This window comes from Triplophysa dalaica, chromosome 3 (genome assembly GCF_015846415.1).
Source record: "Triplophysa dalaica isolate WHDGS20190420 chromosome 3, ASM1584641v1, whole genome shotgun sequence".
NCBI lineage: Eukaryota > Metazoa > Chordata > Actinopteri > Cypriniformes > Nemacheilidae > Triplophysa > Triplophysa dalaica.
Window position 1 is genome coordinate 6225649 of NC_079544.1, and position 20759 is coordinate 6246407.

General features: G+C 36.3%; 1 protein-coding gene across 2 annotated transcripts; it reads left to right on the top strand.

Annotated features, from left to right (window-relative positions):
* Window positions 1-2417: 2417 nt before the first annotated feature.
* smarcd3a (SWI/SNF related, matrix associated, actin dependent regulator of chromatin, subfamily d, member 3a) lies at window positions 2418-20342 on the top strand. Of its 2 annotated transcripts, none has more exons than XM_056743602.1 (13): window positions 2418-2630; window positions 7742-7929; window positions 11772-11814; window positions 13501-13623; window positions 13814-13936; window positions 15186-15281; window positions 16959-17060; window positions 18001-18162; window positions 18253-18350; window positions 18486-18621; window positions 18725-18847; window positions 19100-19201; window positions 19357-20342. In XM_056743602.1, exons 1-13 carry the CDS (start codon window positions 2619-2621, stop codon window positions 19408-19410), a joined length of 1362 nt encoding a protein of 453 aa, XP_056599580.1. In that variant the 5' UTR covers window positions 2418-2618; the 3' UTR covers window positions 19411-20342. The 2 variants fall into 2 exon arrangements, with proteins under 2 accessions (XP_056599580.1, XP_056599578.1); XM_056743600.1 differs by lacking the exon at window positions 2418-2630 and adding an exon at window positions 4081-4220.
* Window positions 20343-20759: the final 417 nt, after the last annotated feature.

The window sequence follows — 20759 nt, forward strand, 5'->3', positions numbered from 1 at the left end:
TCCTGTGGGCCTTATATTTGAGACTTCAACAATTATTGTGAAGGAAAATAGCAGCAGTGTGCGTTTTATTCCACTAAATAAATACACAAAATGTCTAATTTTGTGTTAAATTTAAAGTTATACTTAAAAATGTACAGGTCATCTCCAGATGTAGTTTCCTGTGGGCATTACCTGTGGGCCTTATATTTGAGACTTCAACAATTATTGTGAAGGAAACTAGCAGCAGTGTGCGTTTTATTCCACTAAATAAATACACAAAATGTCTAATTTTGTGTTAAATTTAAAGTTATACTTAAAAATGTACAGGTCATCTCCAGATGTAGTTTCCTGTGGGCCTTATATTTGAGACTTCAACAATTATTGTGAAGGAAACTAGCAGCAGTGTGCGTTTTATTCCATTTAAATAAATACACAAAATGTCTAATTTTGTGTTAAATTTAAAGTTTTACTTAAAAATGTACAGGTCATCTCCAGATGTAGTTTCCTGTGGGCCTTATATTTGAGACTTCAACAATTATTGTGAAGGAAACTAGCAGCAGTGTGCGTTTTATTCCATTTAAATAAATACACAAAATGTCTAATTTTGTGTTAAATTTAAAGTTTTACTTAAAAATGTACAGGTCATCTCCAGATGTAGTTTCCTGTGGGCCTTATATTTGAGACTTCAACAATTATTGTGAAGGAAACTAGCAGCAGTGTGCGTTTTATTCCATTTAAATAAATACACAAAATGTCTAATTTTGTGTTAAATTTAAAGTTATACTTAAAAATGTACAGGTCATCTCCAGATGTAGTTTCCTGTGGGCCTTATGTTTGAGACTTCAACAATTATTGTAAAGGAAAATAGCAGCAGTGTGCGTTTAATTCCACTAAATAAATACACAAAATGTCTAATTTTGTGTTAAATTTAAAGTTATACTTAAAAATGTACAGGTCATCTCCAGATGTAGTTTCCTGTGGGCCTTATGTTTGAGACTTCAACAATTATTGTAAAGGAAAATAGCAGCAGTGTGCGTTTAATTCCACTAAATAAATACACAAAATGTCTAATTTTGTGTTAAATTTAAAGTTATACTTAAAAATGTACAGGTCATCTCCAGATGTAGTTTCCTGTGGGCCTTATATTTGAGACCTCGACAATTATTGTGAAGGAAACTAGCAGCAGTGTGCGTTTTATTCCACTAAATAAATACACAAAATGTCTAATTTTGTGTTGAATTTAAAGTTATACTTAAAAATGTACAGGTCATCTCCAGATGTAGTTTCCTGTGGACCTTATGTTTGAGACTTCAACAATTATTGTAAAGGAAAATAGCAGCAGTGTGCGTTTAATTCCACTAAATAAATACACAAAATGTCTTATTTTGTGTTAAATTTAAAGTTTTACTTAAAAATGTACAGGTCATCTCCAGATGTAGTTTCCTGTGGGCCTTATATTTGAGACTTCAACAATTATTGTGAAGGAAAATAGCAGCAGTGTGCGTTTAATTCCACTAAATAAATACACAAAATGTCTAATTTTGTGTTAAATTTAAAGTTATACTTAAAAATGTACAGGTCATCTCCAGATGTAGTTTCCTGTGGGCCTTATATTTGAGACTTCAACAATTATTGTGAAGGAAACTAGCAGCAGTGTGCGTTTTATTCCATTTAAATAAATACACAAAATGTCTAATTTTGTGTTAAATTTAAAGTTTTACTTAAAAATGTACAGGTCATCTCCAGATGTAGTTTCCTGTGGGCCTTATATTTGAGACTTCAACAATTATTGTGAAGGAAACTAGCAGCAGTGTGCGTTTTATTCCATTTAAATAAATACACAAAATGTCTAATTTTGTGTTAAATTTAAAGTTATACTTAAAAATGTACAGGTCATCTCCAGATGTAGTTTCCTGTGGGCCTTATGTTTGAGACTTCAACAATTATTGTAAAGGAAAATAGCAGCAGTGTGCGTTTAATTCCACTAAATAAATACACAAAATGTCTAATTTTGTGTTAAATTTAAAGTTATACTTAAAAATGTACAGGTCATCTCCAGATGTAGTTTCCTGTGGGCCTTATATTTGAGACCTCGACAATTATTGTGAAGGAAACTAGCAGCAGTGTGCGTTTTATTCCACTAAATAAATACACAAAATGTCTAATTTTGTGTTGAATTTAAAGTTATACTTAAAAATGTACAGGTCATCTCCAGATGTAGTTTCCTGTGGGCCTTATATTTGAGACTTCAACAATTATTGTGAAGGAAACTAGCAGCAGTGTGCCTTAATTCCACTAAATAAATACACAAAATGTCTAATTTTGTGTTAAATTTAAAGTTATACTTAAAAATGTACAGGTCATCTCCAGATGTAGTTTGACGACGTTCCCTTAGCTCCTCATTGACTCCCCGCGCGTGCGCCGGTGTGTCTGCCGCACTCACCGCAGCTCGAGCCCGACTGAAATCACAGACACGGGCCTTCCTCCCCAGCATCCCTCCATCCAGCTCCTGTACCCGGGGGAGGGGGAAGTATCCGAGAATCTGACTGCAACAACGGAGAAGTTGTTTGACACTGAGCGCCTGTAATTCAGCGTTGTTTTACCTGGTGAACTGAACTGTGAGCAGCAAACTTGCAGCGATGGAAAGAAAGGTAGGAGCGCACCGCCTCATTATCCGCTTCCCATATAACAAATGCGAAAATAACATTTAAATGGATTTCAGCGTAAACAGTGCAGTCATAACGGAAGCGGTTTTGCCGCAAACGCCATATTTAACGACTTGTATAATTTGGCGATATTTATGCAACGTTAATAATGTTTAACGTGAACGCAAACAACGCTGCTCTTGTTTGACACCTGTCATATGGACCGTTCTCTTATTTCTCACATTGTTTTAGAGGAAAACATTTCCGGTTGTCTACTTAGTGTATTATTCACACTAGTCTGTGTGCTTCCATTCACAAATACAATGTTATGGTGAATACCGCTGCTTTGCTGATGAAGTTCTTGTCATTTTATGAGTCCACGTGCAACATACGCAACTGCTGATGAGCATCAGTGTTTAACACAAAATCTTTAACACAAAATGTCTGTTTGTGCATCAGACAATGTGGCACTGGACCGACAGAGTTGTTTGTGGTACTGAAGTTTGTCATTCCAGTGGAGGCCCATCCACATGCGTCCAGTTCGTCAATGTGAGCTTGTCTTTTACATCCTTGAGCGGATAGTTTAACAGAATTGAATCTGCAGCCCGTTTACAAACCTGATCTTTAGGCTTTGAATAATTGCAGAGTTTAATCCATTGTGTATTTCACACAATGAAAGCATGTTCATCATGTGTGTTGAAATGAATTGGTAACCTTTGTTGTAAAACACATTTTTTTATTTGAGTATTTCTGAAAATTTGATTTGATTTGAAGAACTGGTGAATCTTTTGCACATGGACAACTGAATACATATCTTCCCAAACCTGTGTTTTCCCCCTCCAGCCCCCCTTTACTCTGATTGAATGGGATATTGCCACCCTCCAGTATCAGCCTTTATGGGGGTCCTTAAAGGGGGTCTCCTACAACAGAGATTATTCCTTCTCTACTTTATTTTGCTTTGCTAAGAATAGGAATGTTGCTAATAAATACTTCACATGTTGTGTGCATACGTCTTAACATGTCATCCAATATAGTAATTCATTTAGTCTGTGGTCAGCACGTTTTGTGAAGGTGGGTTCGTTGTGACAGAGCAGAGCTTCCATTTTTTCATTAAATCCTTCCGGTTATTATTTTTCGAGAAGTTTAATCATTTAATCTTCACTGTAATATCATTTTTAATAACCGACTGTGAGAATACAGATTGGCGTTATTCCATCCGACTGCCGGTGGAATTCCACTACACACCGGTGGTCCGGCGACAGCCCCCTTCTCAGACCCCCATCATTTCCAACCCAGACTCCGCAAGAGAAAACGCTACTACAGAAAGAGAGAGAGAGAGATTTGAATCTCTGGCCACACGCTGACAAAAAGAGAGATAGTGGAGAAAGGGAACACCAGAGTGCCGAGAAGGAGGGAGGGAGCACTCTCTTTTGGAGAGGAGAGGGAAAGTAGCGTAGAGAGAGGTATTGGAAGCAGGAATGAAGAAATAAGAGAGATTTGGAAAAGGGTGTTTCATAAATGGACATGGAAGATTCTGCCGGAGGTGCTCGCAAAGCCACCAAGAGTAAACTGTTTGAGTTTCTCGTCCATGGAGTGGTGAGTGAGCGTGTTTGCGTGTGCATGTGGAAGCGTGTGAATGTGTCCACAAGGGAAAGCTGGGATGCGCCGGGTAGTGATTTTCATATCAGTTTTATAAAGAATACCAGCTGCTTTGAAGGAGAGAGACTGAGTATGTGAAGGAGTAAAGAGAGTGTTGAAAGGTTATTGTTTTTTGTATTAAGATGGATAAGGATAACATGAAACAGGGCAGTCGGTGGTGGATCATCACCTTGTGAAAATATGAGAGGACTATGGTGGAAGAGAGGTGGAGAACTGCTAGAAGATGCTTTTGGTTTGTGTGTTTGCAGGAAAAGGAGGGTGTGTTGCAGAAGTGTGTGAGGAGCACCCTGAGGGTGCATCGCACATTAAAATTTAGCTGTTATTTTATCCACGGGTGAGCATGCGGTGGAAAAATGCTTGGCTGTAATTGCTTGTGTGGTATATGTATCAAGACGTTTACTGTATAGAGATAAATCTGTTAAATATGAATTTATGTATACTTTTGGGAACTTTTCGGGGCGTCGTCCAGTCTGCTGTCGTTCCTTGCCTGAATGTCAGAATGACAAATAATAAACAAATACATAAAAAAATGTTAACGTGTTGTTTTTAAAGGGGATCGTTGTTTTTCTGAGCCTTCTGTTGGCTTCAGTTTCCCCCAAAATGATGGTCATCATTACTCCTATGTTGTTCCAAACCTGTATTACACTGTTTTTATGTGTGAACACAAAAGGATTTTAACTTTTATTAAGCAGTACCCATTCTATGCTTTCAAAAAGAACAGGAAATGCAAAAGCACTGAAAAGTGATATACAATGGATATGTTCTATTTGCCTCCTGAGCAACTTATTAATTTGAGTCAGATCTTTATCATTCATCCGGATCCAGCTCACAAATCCTGAAGGACTTGTTGACAAATCCGATTGATGTGAATTTTTCAATCAAAAGAAATTGCGGATTCAATAATAAGCTGTGGTGGGTTTTGAGTTGACAGGAGTTTATTTAGCAAATAATGACGCAAATACTGTGCTATTTCTTATAAATATTACATTGTTTTGCGAAATAAGAAAGTATTTTTCAAATAACCTTGCTGAAAATGTAAAGAAATTCAGTTTCAAAACACAATTCAACACATTTTACATAAGCCTGGCACATTAGAATTGCCATAAGTGCTTTTTCTATAACCCGTCCTCTATGATGTGCAGTGCAGCATCCCCAAACCGACCTCCCCCCCGTACCCTAACGCATCTAATGTGACCTTGAGAGCAAGGGATTGGCAGAGGCTTGCAAAGACGTGTATATACACTGCTTCCCACGTCCAGCTGCGTCCACATGTTCCTGTCCCACCGCCTCGCAGCTCAGACGTTGTGAGATTGGACAGGCTCCGGACACCCCTGGAGCTTGGCCTACTTTGAGAATGATGATTGGGTCATGAGGGTCAGAGAACAATACAGGAGCATCTCTGGCAGAGGTGTGCTGTGCACGCACTGCAGGGAGGACTTGAGCTGGGGACTTTGGCTCAGATTCTGGAAATTCAGTGAACATCCAAAGAGTCACAGTGACATTGTGACTCTGTCAGTATGAGTCATGAACAACATACCTGAAATCTGTGCACCACCTGTGAAATAATAAGATGAAGAAGATTCAGTTTACTTTCAGTTTGGTAAAACATGTGCTTCACCAGGGTTTCTCCTTTTGTGTTCAACAAAAAAAGTGGTTTGGAACAATATGAGAATCCGCGGTACCTGTTAACATGTTTATAGTTATAATAATAAAAAATGCAGAGAAAAACAACATGTTTCTCCATTTTTGATTTTCTGCAAATTAATGCAAATAGAAAGAATATTTTTATTTGAAATTTGGCGGAAATATTCTTCGTATTTTACAGAATGAAACAAAAATTCTAATTTTATTTAAACACATATCAATAAATAGTCAATCTCAAAATCAGAAAACTATACAGTTTGAGAAATATTAGACAACAAATCAAGACTTGGGAAAAAATACTCCTTTCAAATGTGGAGGGAAAATTTTCCTTTTTGTTAATGGCTTCATCTAACATTCTTAACATTTAAATGTGTATATTATATGCCGTTCTAGTCCTTTGATATAAATAAAGAACATGATGTGTTATGTAAGGGATAATGTACAGACAACCGGTTGTTATCGCAGAAATAAGCCTGATACGGGCTTATTTCATGATAAGAGCCGGCTGCTTGTACATTATCCCGCAGGTTTAAAGGAAAGAAACGATGTTCAAATGTCACGAACAGGCAACTTGGTTTAATCATTTGTTAATATAATGTCATATATGTTATTAAAAAAATTTGAAAAGATTTTTGAGAGGTTTATATCTGGGAATAACGAAACTGCAAATGTCGCAACTGGCCAATCAGAATTAAGTATTCCATTGGGCCGTGTAATAAATGTTAGAAAAAATATATATTTACAAGGGGTAAATCATTTCTAGTGAGCAGATATCACCATTTAATGAGAAGTGAATTTCTGATGAGGATGAACACTGACAGCATTGGGGTTGAACCAATTTTTTCCATTTTAATCCTGATGGAAGAAGGTGGAATGATTCATTCATTCATTACTGATTTCCATTGTAATGTATAATTACCGTACAATTTAGGGACTTTATAAAGAAGAGATTTTAATGAAGTTCATGAATGAAACATAGGAAATGAAAACGTGTGTGTGCTGGGTGGACTAAAAAGCTGTTTAACATCACAGTTAGCATCAGAGCTATCCTCTGGCATTTTGTCTTGTCCAGCACGTCTATGTTTGAGTAAAGGGCGAAGCAGCTGTCAGTTCTGAAGTGACAGGCACAGGTGTGAGAGGCCCTACATGACCCGGTTCAGCTTCACATACTGAAGGAGAAGAGCATGAAAAGACTCTTAAAGCGAACTCACACTAACTTGTTTCTCAGCATTCTCCAAGATAATATCAGAATGAATAAATATTGGTGTTCATACGTGTTTAATGAAGAGGTGCATTAGCTCTGAACCAGTGATTCTCACTTTGTTTTTACAATGGCATACTTCTTCAAACAATAAACATCCTTTTGTGTACCCCCTCTCTCTGGACTTAAACACAGACTGCAGTCATTCAAATATAACTTACAACACAATTTCATATGCAGTACCATTTTATTTATAGTATACATATTGAAACCATTCAAAACAAATCAAACCGTTTATATTACAAAATAGAATTATATATATATATATAATACAAGTCTCATTAGACTTAGATGTTTAGTTGTATTGGAGTAGTATCCCCTTTGTCACCTCAGTTTGGGAACCACTGCTGTAAGGAATCTTTGCACATTTTTATGGGTTTTCGGAAATACAATGACCCTCTGATTATGTATGTTTAATGTATAATTATGTAAAACTATTTTTTTGCAATTCTATATATTGCGTAAGAGATTTTTAAGGTTAACTATCTATAATAAATGGGTTCAACAAAGAATATGACCTTCAGCTCACCAGACATTTCTCTTGTGCCTGCAGCGTCCAGGGATGACCTCAGGGGCACGAATGCCCCATCAAGGAGCTCCCATGGGGCCTCCTGGACCTCCGTATGGAGGAACACCACCGATTCGGCCAGGGATGCCTAACGCAGCTTTGGACCCCAACCGAAAACGGCCTGCCTCGACCCAGCCTGTGCAACCTCCTCCCGTCCAGAACCGTCCCAGAAAGTGAGTTTTTGATACGAGACATAAGTTTAGATGGTTACTTTAGATTCAATGCACACAACCTACTGGATATGCAATGAAAAAAAGATGTGCAGTGAAAAATAAACTACATACTGCATTTTGGTTTCCAAGAGCTTTAACTATGGATATTTAAGTTCTTCTGTATTTTCTAAGACCTGTACTAAGGTTCAAACTCTATATATAGTAGACTCTATTGACTGGAATAGTTTATGTTTGGCCAGTGTGGGTGCTCTTACTTTACAAAACCTTGCCCAGATGCTCTTTAGTAGGTTTTAATAGTGCCACTCACCAGTAATTGGGTACCTGAAATAGGTCCCTTTCATTTAGTGAACCTCTTAAAACTTTCCATAAGTACAAATTCCATTCAAATCTAAGAAGCACGATTTTTTTCTGGAGTTCAGGGAATTTGAAGTGAACAATCTCAAGGTCTTTAATGTCTCATTTGTGCCCGTTTGGTGCCCCCTATTCCGACTCACTCTTTTCAAAAGTTTCGTTCTCTTATTTATACACAACTGAATCAACTTTATACACTCTGAAAAAATGTTGGGTTATTTTTACCTACTGTTGGGTCAAATATAAACATTTTGGGGTTAATTTAACCCGACAATTGGGTTTATCCGTTCTGACTCAATGAGGGATTAAAATAACCCAACGTTTTTAGAGTATATGTTGTTTGGACTTTGGGAACATGGTTGGAACTACACTAGGGAAAATGGCACTCCAGGAGCACGAGTGATTACCACTGGCCTATACGAGGCTATACCATATGTCACTGACAAGTTATTGTTAAAGTTGTATGTAGTGAATTGTTGTAACGCCAAATGATATCTTGTTTTACTTTATATGTTTCATTTGTGACCACTGTGGGCAGATCGCTGTATCCAAAAGATCATCCTAGAACATTTAACTTATTAGGCTTTGTAATTAAAGTACTTTGGCTTTGCTTATGACTGTAAATCATTAATTCCAATGCATTCTGGGTCAGAGTTTCATCTGTATGAGTGACTAACTAGAGTTACCCCAAATCCCACCAACCTATAGGAAACCACTTGGATTTCCAGCAACAAATGAGATATCCGCCAGACAGATGGACATGAGAGAAGCCCAGTCAGATCATCAAGTTGCATCCAAGTAGGCGCTTTGTTCTGCTGCATGTTCGTTTGATAGTGTGCGATGCCTGATTGGCCTGTTCCCGTTTGAGCATTAATCCTCACTGGTCCCTAGTTTACCCATGCATGTGTGCAAATAATGCAACAGAATAAAAAGTTAAAACAAATGGTAGTAGAAGTCAACATGACCTGAATCAGAGAATCAGTGTGGTGTTACGCATGTGAGACAGAACATGGAGTAGCAGACAGAGAGAATGCTTTTCCACCATCTCGCCGAACCGTTCTTAGCACAGTCTGAAACGGTTACAGATCCAATCGACACAGCACGATTACAAACTGTTCTCGGCTCAGAATTTATATATATATGGAAACGTGCTAATAAATGCGCGCAGAGTTGTTATAGCTCAGTCTCTTGTGTTACCAAGGCAGCGAGTTACGCGTTTGTGTTTACATTCTAAAAATTGCCGTTATCAGCCCTGCGGTGGAAAATTAAACCATTTACATACTGGCTGGCATGGATTGGCACGGAGTGGAACAATTAAGCAACGAGAACAATTCGTCGCGATGGTGGAAAAGCACTCAAAGATGTGTGAAGGTTGCATGACCTTACTGACAGAACATCAGATGTCGACAGATCCCTCTGTTTCAGACTCTTCTGAGGCCACCCCGTGTGTTCGCACAAAACGTGTTTCTTCCGTAAACTACCACTTGGATTCAATAAAAGTTCAGTGAAGAGTTTTTGCTCTCTGTTTCAACCTCATACCCCCCACCACATCTCGGTCTGTTTCTCTTAACCTCTCCCCGAGGAACAGTGTGGCTTGGGGTGGACGAGTCGGATCATGAGAAAGTTTATACTCCAGAGGGGGTGCAGATGTGAACGTGGACAGACATTTCCTGTTCCGATGTACTTTATGGGTTCCTCGGTTCTGCTCTTCTTGAGGAGCCGTCAGTGTTTGGAGTTTGGAAGCATGCCTGTCAGTGGAAAAATGTTCTTCACTAATGAATTACATGCATCATGTTTTGGTGGAGGAGGAATGGGTTTAAACAACTTTTTGTAAAATGAAAGCATTTGTGTTCGAGCTCATTTTGATGCTGTAAAGGATGTTCCAAGGTCCCCAAGTTTTGTATTTTTAAGGTGTATTTTGAAGCATAGATCTGGTTGTCACAAATGAGACGTGTTACAATAACTGAGACAGCCAGATGTTTTAACAGCACACCACATAATGTCAAACACACAAAGAACATAATTGTAAAAGTGTTTATTTTTCAATTGTATTTTCAAATGGTTTCATTTTTAGTCATTTTTCGGACACATCATAAGCATTTCTACTAGTTTGTCATTTCTGTAACATCTGCTTTATGTATTGTGATTCATTCATGTTGTGGAAATAATGTTTTGCACATTTTTGAAATTTAACAACACAATCGAATCAAAAAATTGAATTACTGTTTGATTGGAAATATCATACACTGGAATATTCTGTTGATAAATCGGAACATTTATTTTAATTTTCTTGATTTCCATTTTTTTCACATAAACAAGTACGCTTATGTTTTAACTTTAATAAGGGCAATTAGTTTGACGTTATAAATATTGAAACGGTTTATGATGCTTGGTTGAGGTTATTAAAAATTTTAAGATGGATTTTCATGTTGCTTCATATTCATATTGTCCATTTTTATAAATTAGGGCTTTGAAATAGTTAATTGTGATTAATCGCATCCAGAATAAAATTTTGTGTTAACGAAATATATGTCTGTGTACTGTACATATTAGTTTTGTATTTATAAACACAAAAAATATTATTTTACAAAAATATATTTAGTATTTAGTATTTAGATGTATTCAATTATATTTACCATAATTTAAATAATTCATACATGTTTATAAAAAACATATTTTCTGAAATATATGAATGTACAAAAATAATATGCACAACACAGACAAATATTCTGTAAACACAAACCTTTATTTTGGATGTGATTAATGGCGATTATGTAATATAAATGCATAAACCGACGCATAAACACATCTAAAAAGTGTCAAAAATAAAAAACAGCATAGTACAAAATGTATCAAGGATGATTCTGATGTAGTCTCAGCCTCAGACCACGGACCGTTGGCTAAACGTTTGATGCATATGGCACACTTTTCTGGAAACACTTCAGCGCGTTCGAAGTCATCATCTGATTTACAGGATTTCCGGGAGACATGCGTGTCGCTTAAATAAGGCTTAAACTTATAATCTTGTTGACACGTTCATGAATATACACCGGTATGTTACTGCGGGGACATTTCCACTATCCAAACATGATGCGGCACCAAACTAAACCTGATTGGTTGCTTTACCTGTCAGTCATATGGCCTCTTGGGCCTTAGCCAGAGAACCTTCAGTATGAACCACTGGCCACGCAAAACTAGCTCTGGTGTGACTTTTTCTGACAAATACAAAAAAAAAAAATTTGAAATTACAATTAATTTCAGGGACATTCAGGGCCTGCAGTTGAAAACACTCAAAGATGACCATTTACATTATGTGTTTCCCTCTATTTAAACTTCCTTTCTTATCTCACACATACACACACAGCTGGAAAAACGTCTGGATGGGTCCCAGTTATTCAGCAGATGGGCTCTGCTATCAGTCACCATAGTAACATGCCTTCCTTCCCTCTCTCTCTTTTTCTTTCTTTATCTCTATTTCCCCCCATTCGTAGTGCCAAGAGAAGAAAAATGGCAGACAAGATTCTCCCTCAAAGGGTGAGGTCCATCACTATTTCTTTTATCTGTTTGTCTCCATTTGTTCTGACATGTGTTTATTTCATGTATGATTGCATGGTGCATGTAATTGTGCTAGAAGGTCGGGGGCAGAAAGTGAAAGTGGGGTCTTATGTATTTTTGGTTGTAAAAGGGGTTGATTCTCAGGGCATGTATTGCCGTGTGGTTGCATAGAGAAGGGGATGTACGGAGGCACTTGACTGATTTGGTAATACACCTCTGCGGGATGTGACACCTAGTTATACCCTATGCACAGAGGAATTGGAGACTGGTGTTGATGTGTATCTGATAGTGGTTTCTAGAATCCCAAGGATAGAAAACACATGGCCAATCCCCTGCCAGTGTATTTTTTAACAGGCGAAAGGGATCATTTTAATTTATTGTGATGGGGCTTGTATCTGAGGTTTGTTAATGCTGAAAGTCACATAGGAAATAGAGAATGATGCAATACAGTGAAAGTCAGCAGCATGTCTGGATACAGTTTTTCTTTGCATCACACAAGGTCAAACATGATTTGTTTCAGTAACAAGTCATAAACACAGAGCAGAATGTTAAATAGTCATTAACATAAAAACAAAGCCGTTCGAGTGATCCAGACGTCTATGAAATCTGTAAGGGACCTGAATTTAGGTTTAACATTTCGACAGATTGGAATTATAAGGTTCTTTCTTCATTCTGAGCAGTTTTGAGATACTAAGCTTCAAAGTGTTTACATTCCATTTGCCTAGCAAACCTTTAGGTTTCGTGAAATAAAATCCCAAAATGTACACAACATAAAGAAAAACATCACATAATGTCAAAAAGTTGTCAGAGAAGAAGTACACAACTTAGTTTTGACAAAAAAGTCAGATAGAACTTTATAATTTCAAGGTAACATTATATTATAAGCAGAATGGGTATGGTGAATTTAAGTGAAGTGTTGTGCAAAATACATTAATAAAGTCATTTTAGGAATTTCTCAAATGTCTTATTTGGTGTCACGACATTTGTGTTATTAAAATGTTTGAATGAATTTTTGAATGTTCTGCCAGCATAAAATAGTTGGTTTATGCATTGCTATTTTTTATTTTTGTGCAATGGTAGTTTTTTATTCAACTTTGTTATATTCTTAGTTTATATACAGGTATGTACTCGACTTAAAGGGACAGTTCACCCAAAAATAAAAATGCTGTCCTCAATTGCTCACCCTCTAGTTGTTTCCAAATCTGCATACATTTCTTTGTTCTGATGAACAAAGAGAAAGATATTTGGAAGAATGCTTGTAACCAAACAAGGTTCTTGGCCACCTTTGGCTATCATAGTAGGAAAAATGACAATGATAGTAAAAAGTGCCACAGAACTGTTTGCTTTACTACATTCTTCAAAATATCTTACTTTGTGTTTATAGAAAAAAGAAATGTATAAAGCAATTTTTGGTAGTCAATGGTGACCAAGAACTGTTTGGTTACAAGCTTTCTTCCAAATATTTTTATCAGAACAAATTATGACAGAATTTTCAATTTTGGCTGAACTGTCCCTTTAAGAGAGAAATATTGATTTGTGGTGAAAGCAATTTTTTGTGAGGGTCATGTTAAGGACAAATGTTATTCCGTATATACAAAATAATACATGGACTCCTACTAAAAAAATCATTCTTCAAGTTCACAGTGTACAATACTTTTTCATTAGATCCGTGAATTGGTGCCAGAGTCGCAGGCGTACATGGACCTCCTGGCGTTTGAACGCAAGCTTGATCAAACCATCATGAGGAAGAGAGTGGATATACAGGAAGCCCTCAAAAGACCAATGAAGGTATGTGTCTGTTTTTATGGCTATACAGTACATGTATGCTGTCAGAGTACACTTATATAAAAAAAGTACCTTTAATTTTACCAGCTTGTTGTCAGAAAATGATAACCTGTTTAGTCAAATGATAGTAAGTTACTGACAGACAGTTTAAATCAAAAAGAGAAAATGATCATAAAACTGTCTTTTGTTGTAGCAAAAGCGCAAGCTACGGTTGTACATTTCAAACACATTCAATCCTGCCAAACCTGAAGCAGAGGACTCAGAGGGCAGCATTGCATCCTGGGAGTTGCGTGTAGAGGGCAAATTGTTGGATGATGTAAGCATTGAGTTTGCATTCATAATCTTACCATCTGTTCTTTTATTCAGTCTTATTTTCAGGATTAGTTTAATTGTTTTTAGATGTCTCAAACTCAATAAATGGATCTTTGTTTTTCTTAGGTTTACTCAATTCATTTAATTCAATTCAACATAATTCCTGAATATTTCGACAACTATTTTTTATTCAATTATGTCTAGTTATGTTTTAAATTGTAAATATATTTTTTATATTTAATTTTTACTTTTGGGATGGTTAACCCAAAAATGAAAATTCTATCATCATTTATTCACCCTCTTGTATGACTTTCTTTCCTCCGCAAAACACAAAAGAAGATATTTTGAAGAATGTTGACAACTGAAGAGCGGTGGCACCTATTGACTTCTATTGTATGGACACAAAACCAATGCAAGTGAATCTCTGCCATCGCTGATCGGTCCACAACATTCTTCAAAATATCTTCTTTTGAGTTCTGCGGAAGAAAGAAAGTCATACAGGTTTGAAATGACAAGAGGGAGAGTAAATGTTTTCTTTTTTGGGTGAACTATCACTTTAATAATTCTTGCATGGGCTGTAACTGGCTGTATGGAAAAGTATTTGTGAGTGTATACTTACATACGCACGCACGCACACACACCAACATACACACACACAATACATAACACGGTACATCAATAGTAATATATTTAATACTGTATTTGTCCACCCCAAAATATTAAACAGAAATTCTGTCATCACTCATTCATCCTCATGTAATTCCAAACCTGTACAAGACTTTTTCTCCTGAGAAATGTTTCAGTGGTTTTGTTCTAGAATGGAAATACAATGGATGTCGATGGGGACCAATGTTGTCTGGTCACAAGCATTCTTCGAAACATTTTCTTTTGTGGTCTGCAGAAGAAAGAAAGTCATTTAGGTTTGAAATGACACGAGGGTAAATAAATATTGACATCATCAAAAATGCACCTGTAGTGGATGTGTCTGTGTGAACGAAGTTTGAATTCCTTTCTTTTTTTTTTGGGCTTCGGGTGCAAATCCATTCAAACATTTTTCTCTGAAAAGCCTTATTTGTAATTAAAGATTTGCCTTAATTTTTATCAGGAATCATTATTTTATCTGAGTGTACTATACTACAGTTGAGTGTTTATACTATATTATATTATGATGTACACGCTGTATGTTTATATATTAAGGCCTGATTTTCAAGATCATTTTAATGATTTGTCTGTTACTCACTGCGCACATTTAGCCTGGGAAAAAAAAGAGGAAGTTTTCTTCATTCTTCAAGAGCCTGGTTATTGAGCTGGACAAGGATCTGTACGGCCCTGACAACCACTTGGTGGAGGTGAGAATTAACCTTGAAATGCAGCGATTAGAAGATATTTGCTGTACAGAAAAGATGAAAGCGTTTAACATGTAGCTCAGCTGCTACGTGTCCAACTGCAGTGAAATGCAAAAGAAAACCAATGTCATAGTTTAAAGTTTGGATAATCATACTACATGTATAATGTCTCTTTATTGTCGCCATAGCAACATGCTACTTAAGGAAGTTGCCCATGACACTGTGTAGCGATGATGACATTGCAGCCAGCATAGAGCTCTGGGCAGAATTACAAGAGAAAAGAAATGCATTGGTGAAGACAAACATTCATAAAACCTCTTTGAGTCAAATGCGCTCTCCTAGTACAAAGACTCGATTCTGTGCTCTCTATTTTAGTGAAGAAGCTATTGTGCACAGGTGCTATTCAGAAAGACTCGGGCATTTATATTACACAAGGGAACCTTTCCTGCTGTCTCTCACACTTAATATTTATGGGCTTTGTTTGGGACATTCGTGTCTAGAGAAGGCAGATTCACAGCAGCTGCCCTCAAATCTCAAGGAGGGACCTCGCGTCTTCGGCCCATCCATTAGGAACGCGTTGTCCTCCTGGCACAGAACGGGCGTGAGGCTGCGTGCACGGCACACTCGGGTTTATTCATTCGCTAGCTCTTTAAACCGTTCTTGGTGGCTGTGGGTTTTCAGCATGGCACACCAGATTGTACCGTGTGATAAAAGAATGATTTACCTGTGTAGAAAAACAGCATTGAAAAAAGCCTTCAGTGTCAAGGAAAGCTAATTGAGTTGAGCTGTGAGTCATTGCCATTATGTTGTTTCTTTTAAATAGTGGTGTGACCACTCAGAAACATGCGGCGTTTGGGGAAGGCAGAAGCGAAAGCATTTAAAGGGAGCCTCGTTTTATTCAGTCTCCCACTTAAATGCTTTTGCTCTGCATACAAAGCACATAAGGAGCCCGGTTAAAACGTCTTTTTGTTGAGTTATAAATTTTTGTTTGAATGAGTACATTTTAGCAGCTTCACTTGATTTAACCTCTTGAGAATACATATTCAGGTATATACAGTTTTTCTGAATTTACTATTCATAGATTATACAGTAATTTTAGTTAAAAGTAGAATTTTTGTTTTGTTTTGTGAACTGCCGACAACATTTCTTCCAAATTCTAAATAAAAAAAAAAATATTTGTTCTTATTTGCAGAAAATCAAAAATGGACAAACTGGTCAAATTAATAAAAAATATGCAATGTGTAAAGACCTCTAATACTGCAAAGAAAACAAGTTCATATTCAGGTTTTAGCACTACAAGAGTAGTATTTGTACATGTATTTAGAATAATAATTAAAAAATGATAACCTTTGATTTTTTTCATGTGTCAATTTTCATGTGTCTTGTCATGCTGTCAGTCTTTCACATTGCTGTTGGATGACTTTAAGGTTTGATTTTGTTGAAATTCCACAGACACTGTACTGGAATGGACACAATACATCTAGAAATGCTGAGTAAAGACAAATATGGAAAATTTGACTTGGTGTATTATACAGTACAGTAAGAGACTTCTCCAAATTTTCATTTCAAATCTATATTTTTAGATGCATTGTGGCCATTCCAGTGAAATGGTCTCTTATTTTTTTCTGCGGCTGTATATTATACATTCTTCATTTTACGAGTATGGTTTTGTCCTAACAGTGGCACCGCACCCAGACGACCCAGGAGACAGATGGCTTTCAGGTGAAGAGGCCTGGGGATGTGAATGTGCGCTGTACTCTGCTGCTCATGCTGGATTATCAGGTGTGTGCGTATTTTCTGCTTTATTGTTAGGTTTCTGGTGATAGATTACTGCGGAAATTCTATGATTTAGAATCCAAACAATCCTGGAAATATACACATTGTTTTAGGATTATGACAAATAATAAAAAAAGAAATGATCTAATATGAAAAAGTCATAAGTCATAAATCAGATAAGCAAAAATGTGACATTGATTTTAGTAACTTCACATGGTTCAGAGTCAGACGTCTCAGCTTTTATTGAAGCACACAGAAAGTTTTCTGTTACATTTAAGATCATGCTAAAGGATAACATCAGTACATGCCTCGATTTTTACTTTTTTTAATTAACTTTACACTTAAATAGTTTTTATAATTCATTGTTAGTAATGGGGAAAAGCTGCATACATTTTAATAATGCAAAAGAAGCTTTCTCACCAGTAGTCTGAAATTTTGTATTTTTTTGCACTGGAATGGTTTAGCTGTGTCGTGCCATGTGACATCTTTTAATTCCTCTCGATTTTTTTTATTTATATTTTTGCACAAATGAATACAAGTATTACCAGCTCAGGTTCCGGTCTTATTTACATGAAAGACTACATGGAACATTTGTTCCTCAAAAGGTGATTAAGATGGTAAAAAACGTATTTACTGATCTCAACTTTTATTTTATTTCAATTGAAATCTATAATCTTGATGCTGAATGAAAAATTTGATCATTTTTGTTGTACTGAATATACAATGTATTAGGTGTTTTATTATGTGTAAATGCAATGAACATGTAAATGTGGCAATATTTATCTTCGCAAATAATGAAATGAGAACATACATTACATTATGCTTTGATGTTTGTGAATGACTCAATGTATGCATTGATCTCAATGGCACTTCCTGGAAAAATTAAAATAAAAGTAAAATAAATAAATAAATGTTTTATTTTGTGTGTTCATATGCATATCATCAGCCTCCTCAATTTAAATTGGACCCACGCCTCGCTCGTCTCCTGGGAATCCACACTCAGACCCGCTCGTGCATCATCCAAGCATTATGGCAGTACGTCAAGACCAACAAGCTGCAGGACTCTCATGAGAAGGAGTACATCAACTGTGATAAATACTTCCAGCAGGTACTGGCATCTGTCCTGTTTATTTCTTGCATAATTTCATGTGTCACTCTATAGCAAATATATGTACTGTAAGTTACTTTCCTCTACCAGATCTTTGACTGTCCTCGACTGAAGTTCTCTGAGATTCCTCAGCGACTGACCAACCTGCTTCTGCCACCTGATCCTATTGTAATCAATCATATTATCAGGTATTAAGTCATCAATTCATAAACGACAGCAGGCTCCAATCATATCACAATCTTTCACTCAGATTACTGAATATTCTTCCATGTTTTACGTCATCTTTTTCTTTCTTTGATTTCTTACTTTTTCCAATTGATCAGTGTTGATCCAAATGACCAGAAGAAGACAGCCTGCTATGACATCGATGTTGAAGTGGATGATCCTCTCAAGAGTCAAATGAGTGGATTCCTGCTGTCCACAGCCAATCAACAGGAGATTGCATCTCTTGACAACAAGGTCAGACACGCAGCATCATCATTCATCTGTGAAAAAGAACTGCTTGTTTTAACCAACCACATATAAACAAGCACTGATTGTGCCTTTACATCTTATTCTTTAGATCCATGAAACCATTGAGTCCATCAACCAGCTAAAGATTCAAAGAGACTTCATGCTCAGCTTCTCAAGGGATCCTAAGGGCTACATCCAAGACTGGATCTGTTCCCAAAACCGCGACCTTAAGGTGACTTTAATCATACTGTTTTAAGCAATAATCATAAAAAGTCATGTATAATAACATGTTTTTTAACTCATGATATTTTATTATATATTGCATTTGGTCTCTAGTATTAAGCCTATAAACAAGTAAAATTTTGGAACACTATCTTCACCTAGTGGTGAAATGATGCAACTAATACTGCCATTTATGTTTTTTAAACAAAATGCCATCTTTTTTTATTGCTATTTTTTGTTTATTTTTATTTTGTGGGTACAGGTGATGACGGATACAGCAGGGAATCCAGAGGAAGAGAGGAGAGCAGAGTTTTATAACCAGTCCTGGTCTCAGGAAGCTGTCAGTCGCTACTTTTATTGCAAGGTGAGAGGGAAATAAACATAAGTGTTCTACCTGAAGTAGAAAAGCATGGCACTGGCAATTCAAACTCGAGGAGTTGGGTGATCAGAAAACACATGAATCTATCAAATTTACAGAACAAATTGAAGGGAGATTTTTACTTGTGTTTTTTTATGTAGATTCAACAACGAAGACAAGAGCTTGAACAAACTTTGGCGATGAGAACCACTTAAACACTTCACAGTTTCAAGAATGGATTGACAATTCATTTCTATCTCATGTGGTTTGGGCAATATTAATCTAATGCTGCGGGACTATTCTACTCGGACGTGAAAGTATTAGAGCAGCACTCCTTTATTCTGTGATGTGGACTGATTTTAACCAGGAGGTTGTGAGACAATGAAAATTGTCATTATTCTTTTTTAAATGTATGTGTAATGTACATTTGAATGTATATATTGTCACAATACAATGAATTTACGAATGTGGCTTGAAAATAATCTTATGGAGTTTTGTCTTAAAATGTGTTCACAAATACAGCAGGCGAAGTAATTGTTTGAAGATCCGATTTGATGCACACAAAGTGCAAATATGCTACTGATTCCCACTTGCTGATTATGAAACTCTAGGAAAAGTAAAAAAGAAACTTTTTGATGACTGGGACTTTACCGAAAATGCTTAATGTTCATATGTATTTGTGGATAACATGTTGTTTTTCTACATTTTAAATTTACGTGATGTTTTGCTTAAAGCTTTCTTTCATGTGTTTTGCTTGTGAACTTTCACTGTGAAAAGATCGCCCAGAGTCAAATCGGTCAGAATACCTTAATTTGCAATATAAATGACATCTATTGTCATGATTTTGATACACTCTAGACGCTATAAATTATCTTTGAATATGTCTTTTTAAGGGTTAAAATGTGATCTAAATATACTGTGTGCTGAAAAAAATCTGTCTGTAACAGACAATAATGCATGTTGCACGATAAATATTCTGTTTTTAACTTGTGTTTTTATAAAGTTTTCAGTTTTTTCAGCATGATTCAGAAAATGTTTTAAACTTTGTTGCCTTAACAAAGAAATCACTGAGGATGCAGAGGAAGAATTAACCAAAGGTGAAACACAGTTTGTTTTTGAATGCAAATAAATTACTTCGTTTAAATGATTTTTCCGTTTCATCTGTCGATCGCATTTGCATACCTGTGCCCCGAGGTGTGCTTGATGGGTATGCATGTGTCAAGTATCCTTTATTTTCAGGAATATTTGTCCTAGGACCAGATGTGTTGGCTGTCATAAATCTCATTTTATTGTTATAAATCGATTTTATTTGACAAATTTCACATACTGTAAAAAGACAGTTTTATGAATGTCTTAAAGTGAGCTGCATATGTAGAGAGTAGAGAGAGAGACTAGGGATTATAAATGAGCAAGAGACAGACAGATGTATTGATGGTGAATAGATTGATATTAAAAATAATATGATTAATCATAACATATACATAAAATAGAAAGCTTAGAAATAAGAATATAAAATCACTGACTGATGAATGCATTAAGCCACATTAGAAGTGTGCTTGCACGG

Bases quoted from the DNA above. Each gene is read 5' to 3' on its own strand.
- smarcd3a (XM_056743600.1), top strand. From the start codon at position 4,143: ATGGACATGGAAGATTCTGCCGGAGGTGCTCGCAAAGCCACCAAGAGT. The intron at 11,815-13,500 runs GTGAGGTCCATC...CTTTTTCATTAG, and splicing joins ACAAGATTCTCCCTCAAAGG to ATCCGTGAATTGGTGCCAGA. The intron at 18,622-18,724 runs GTCAGACACGCA...CTTATTCTTTAG, and splicing joins TTGCATCTCTTGACAACAAG to ATCCATGAAACCATTGAGTC.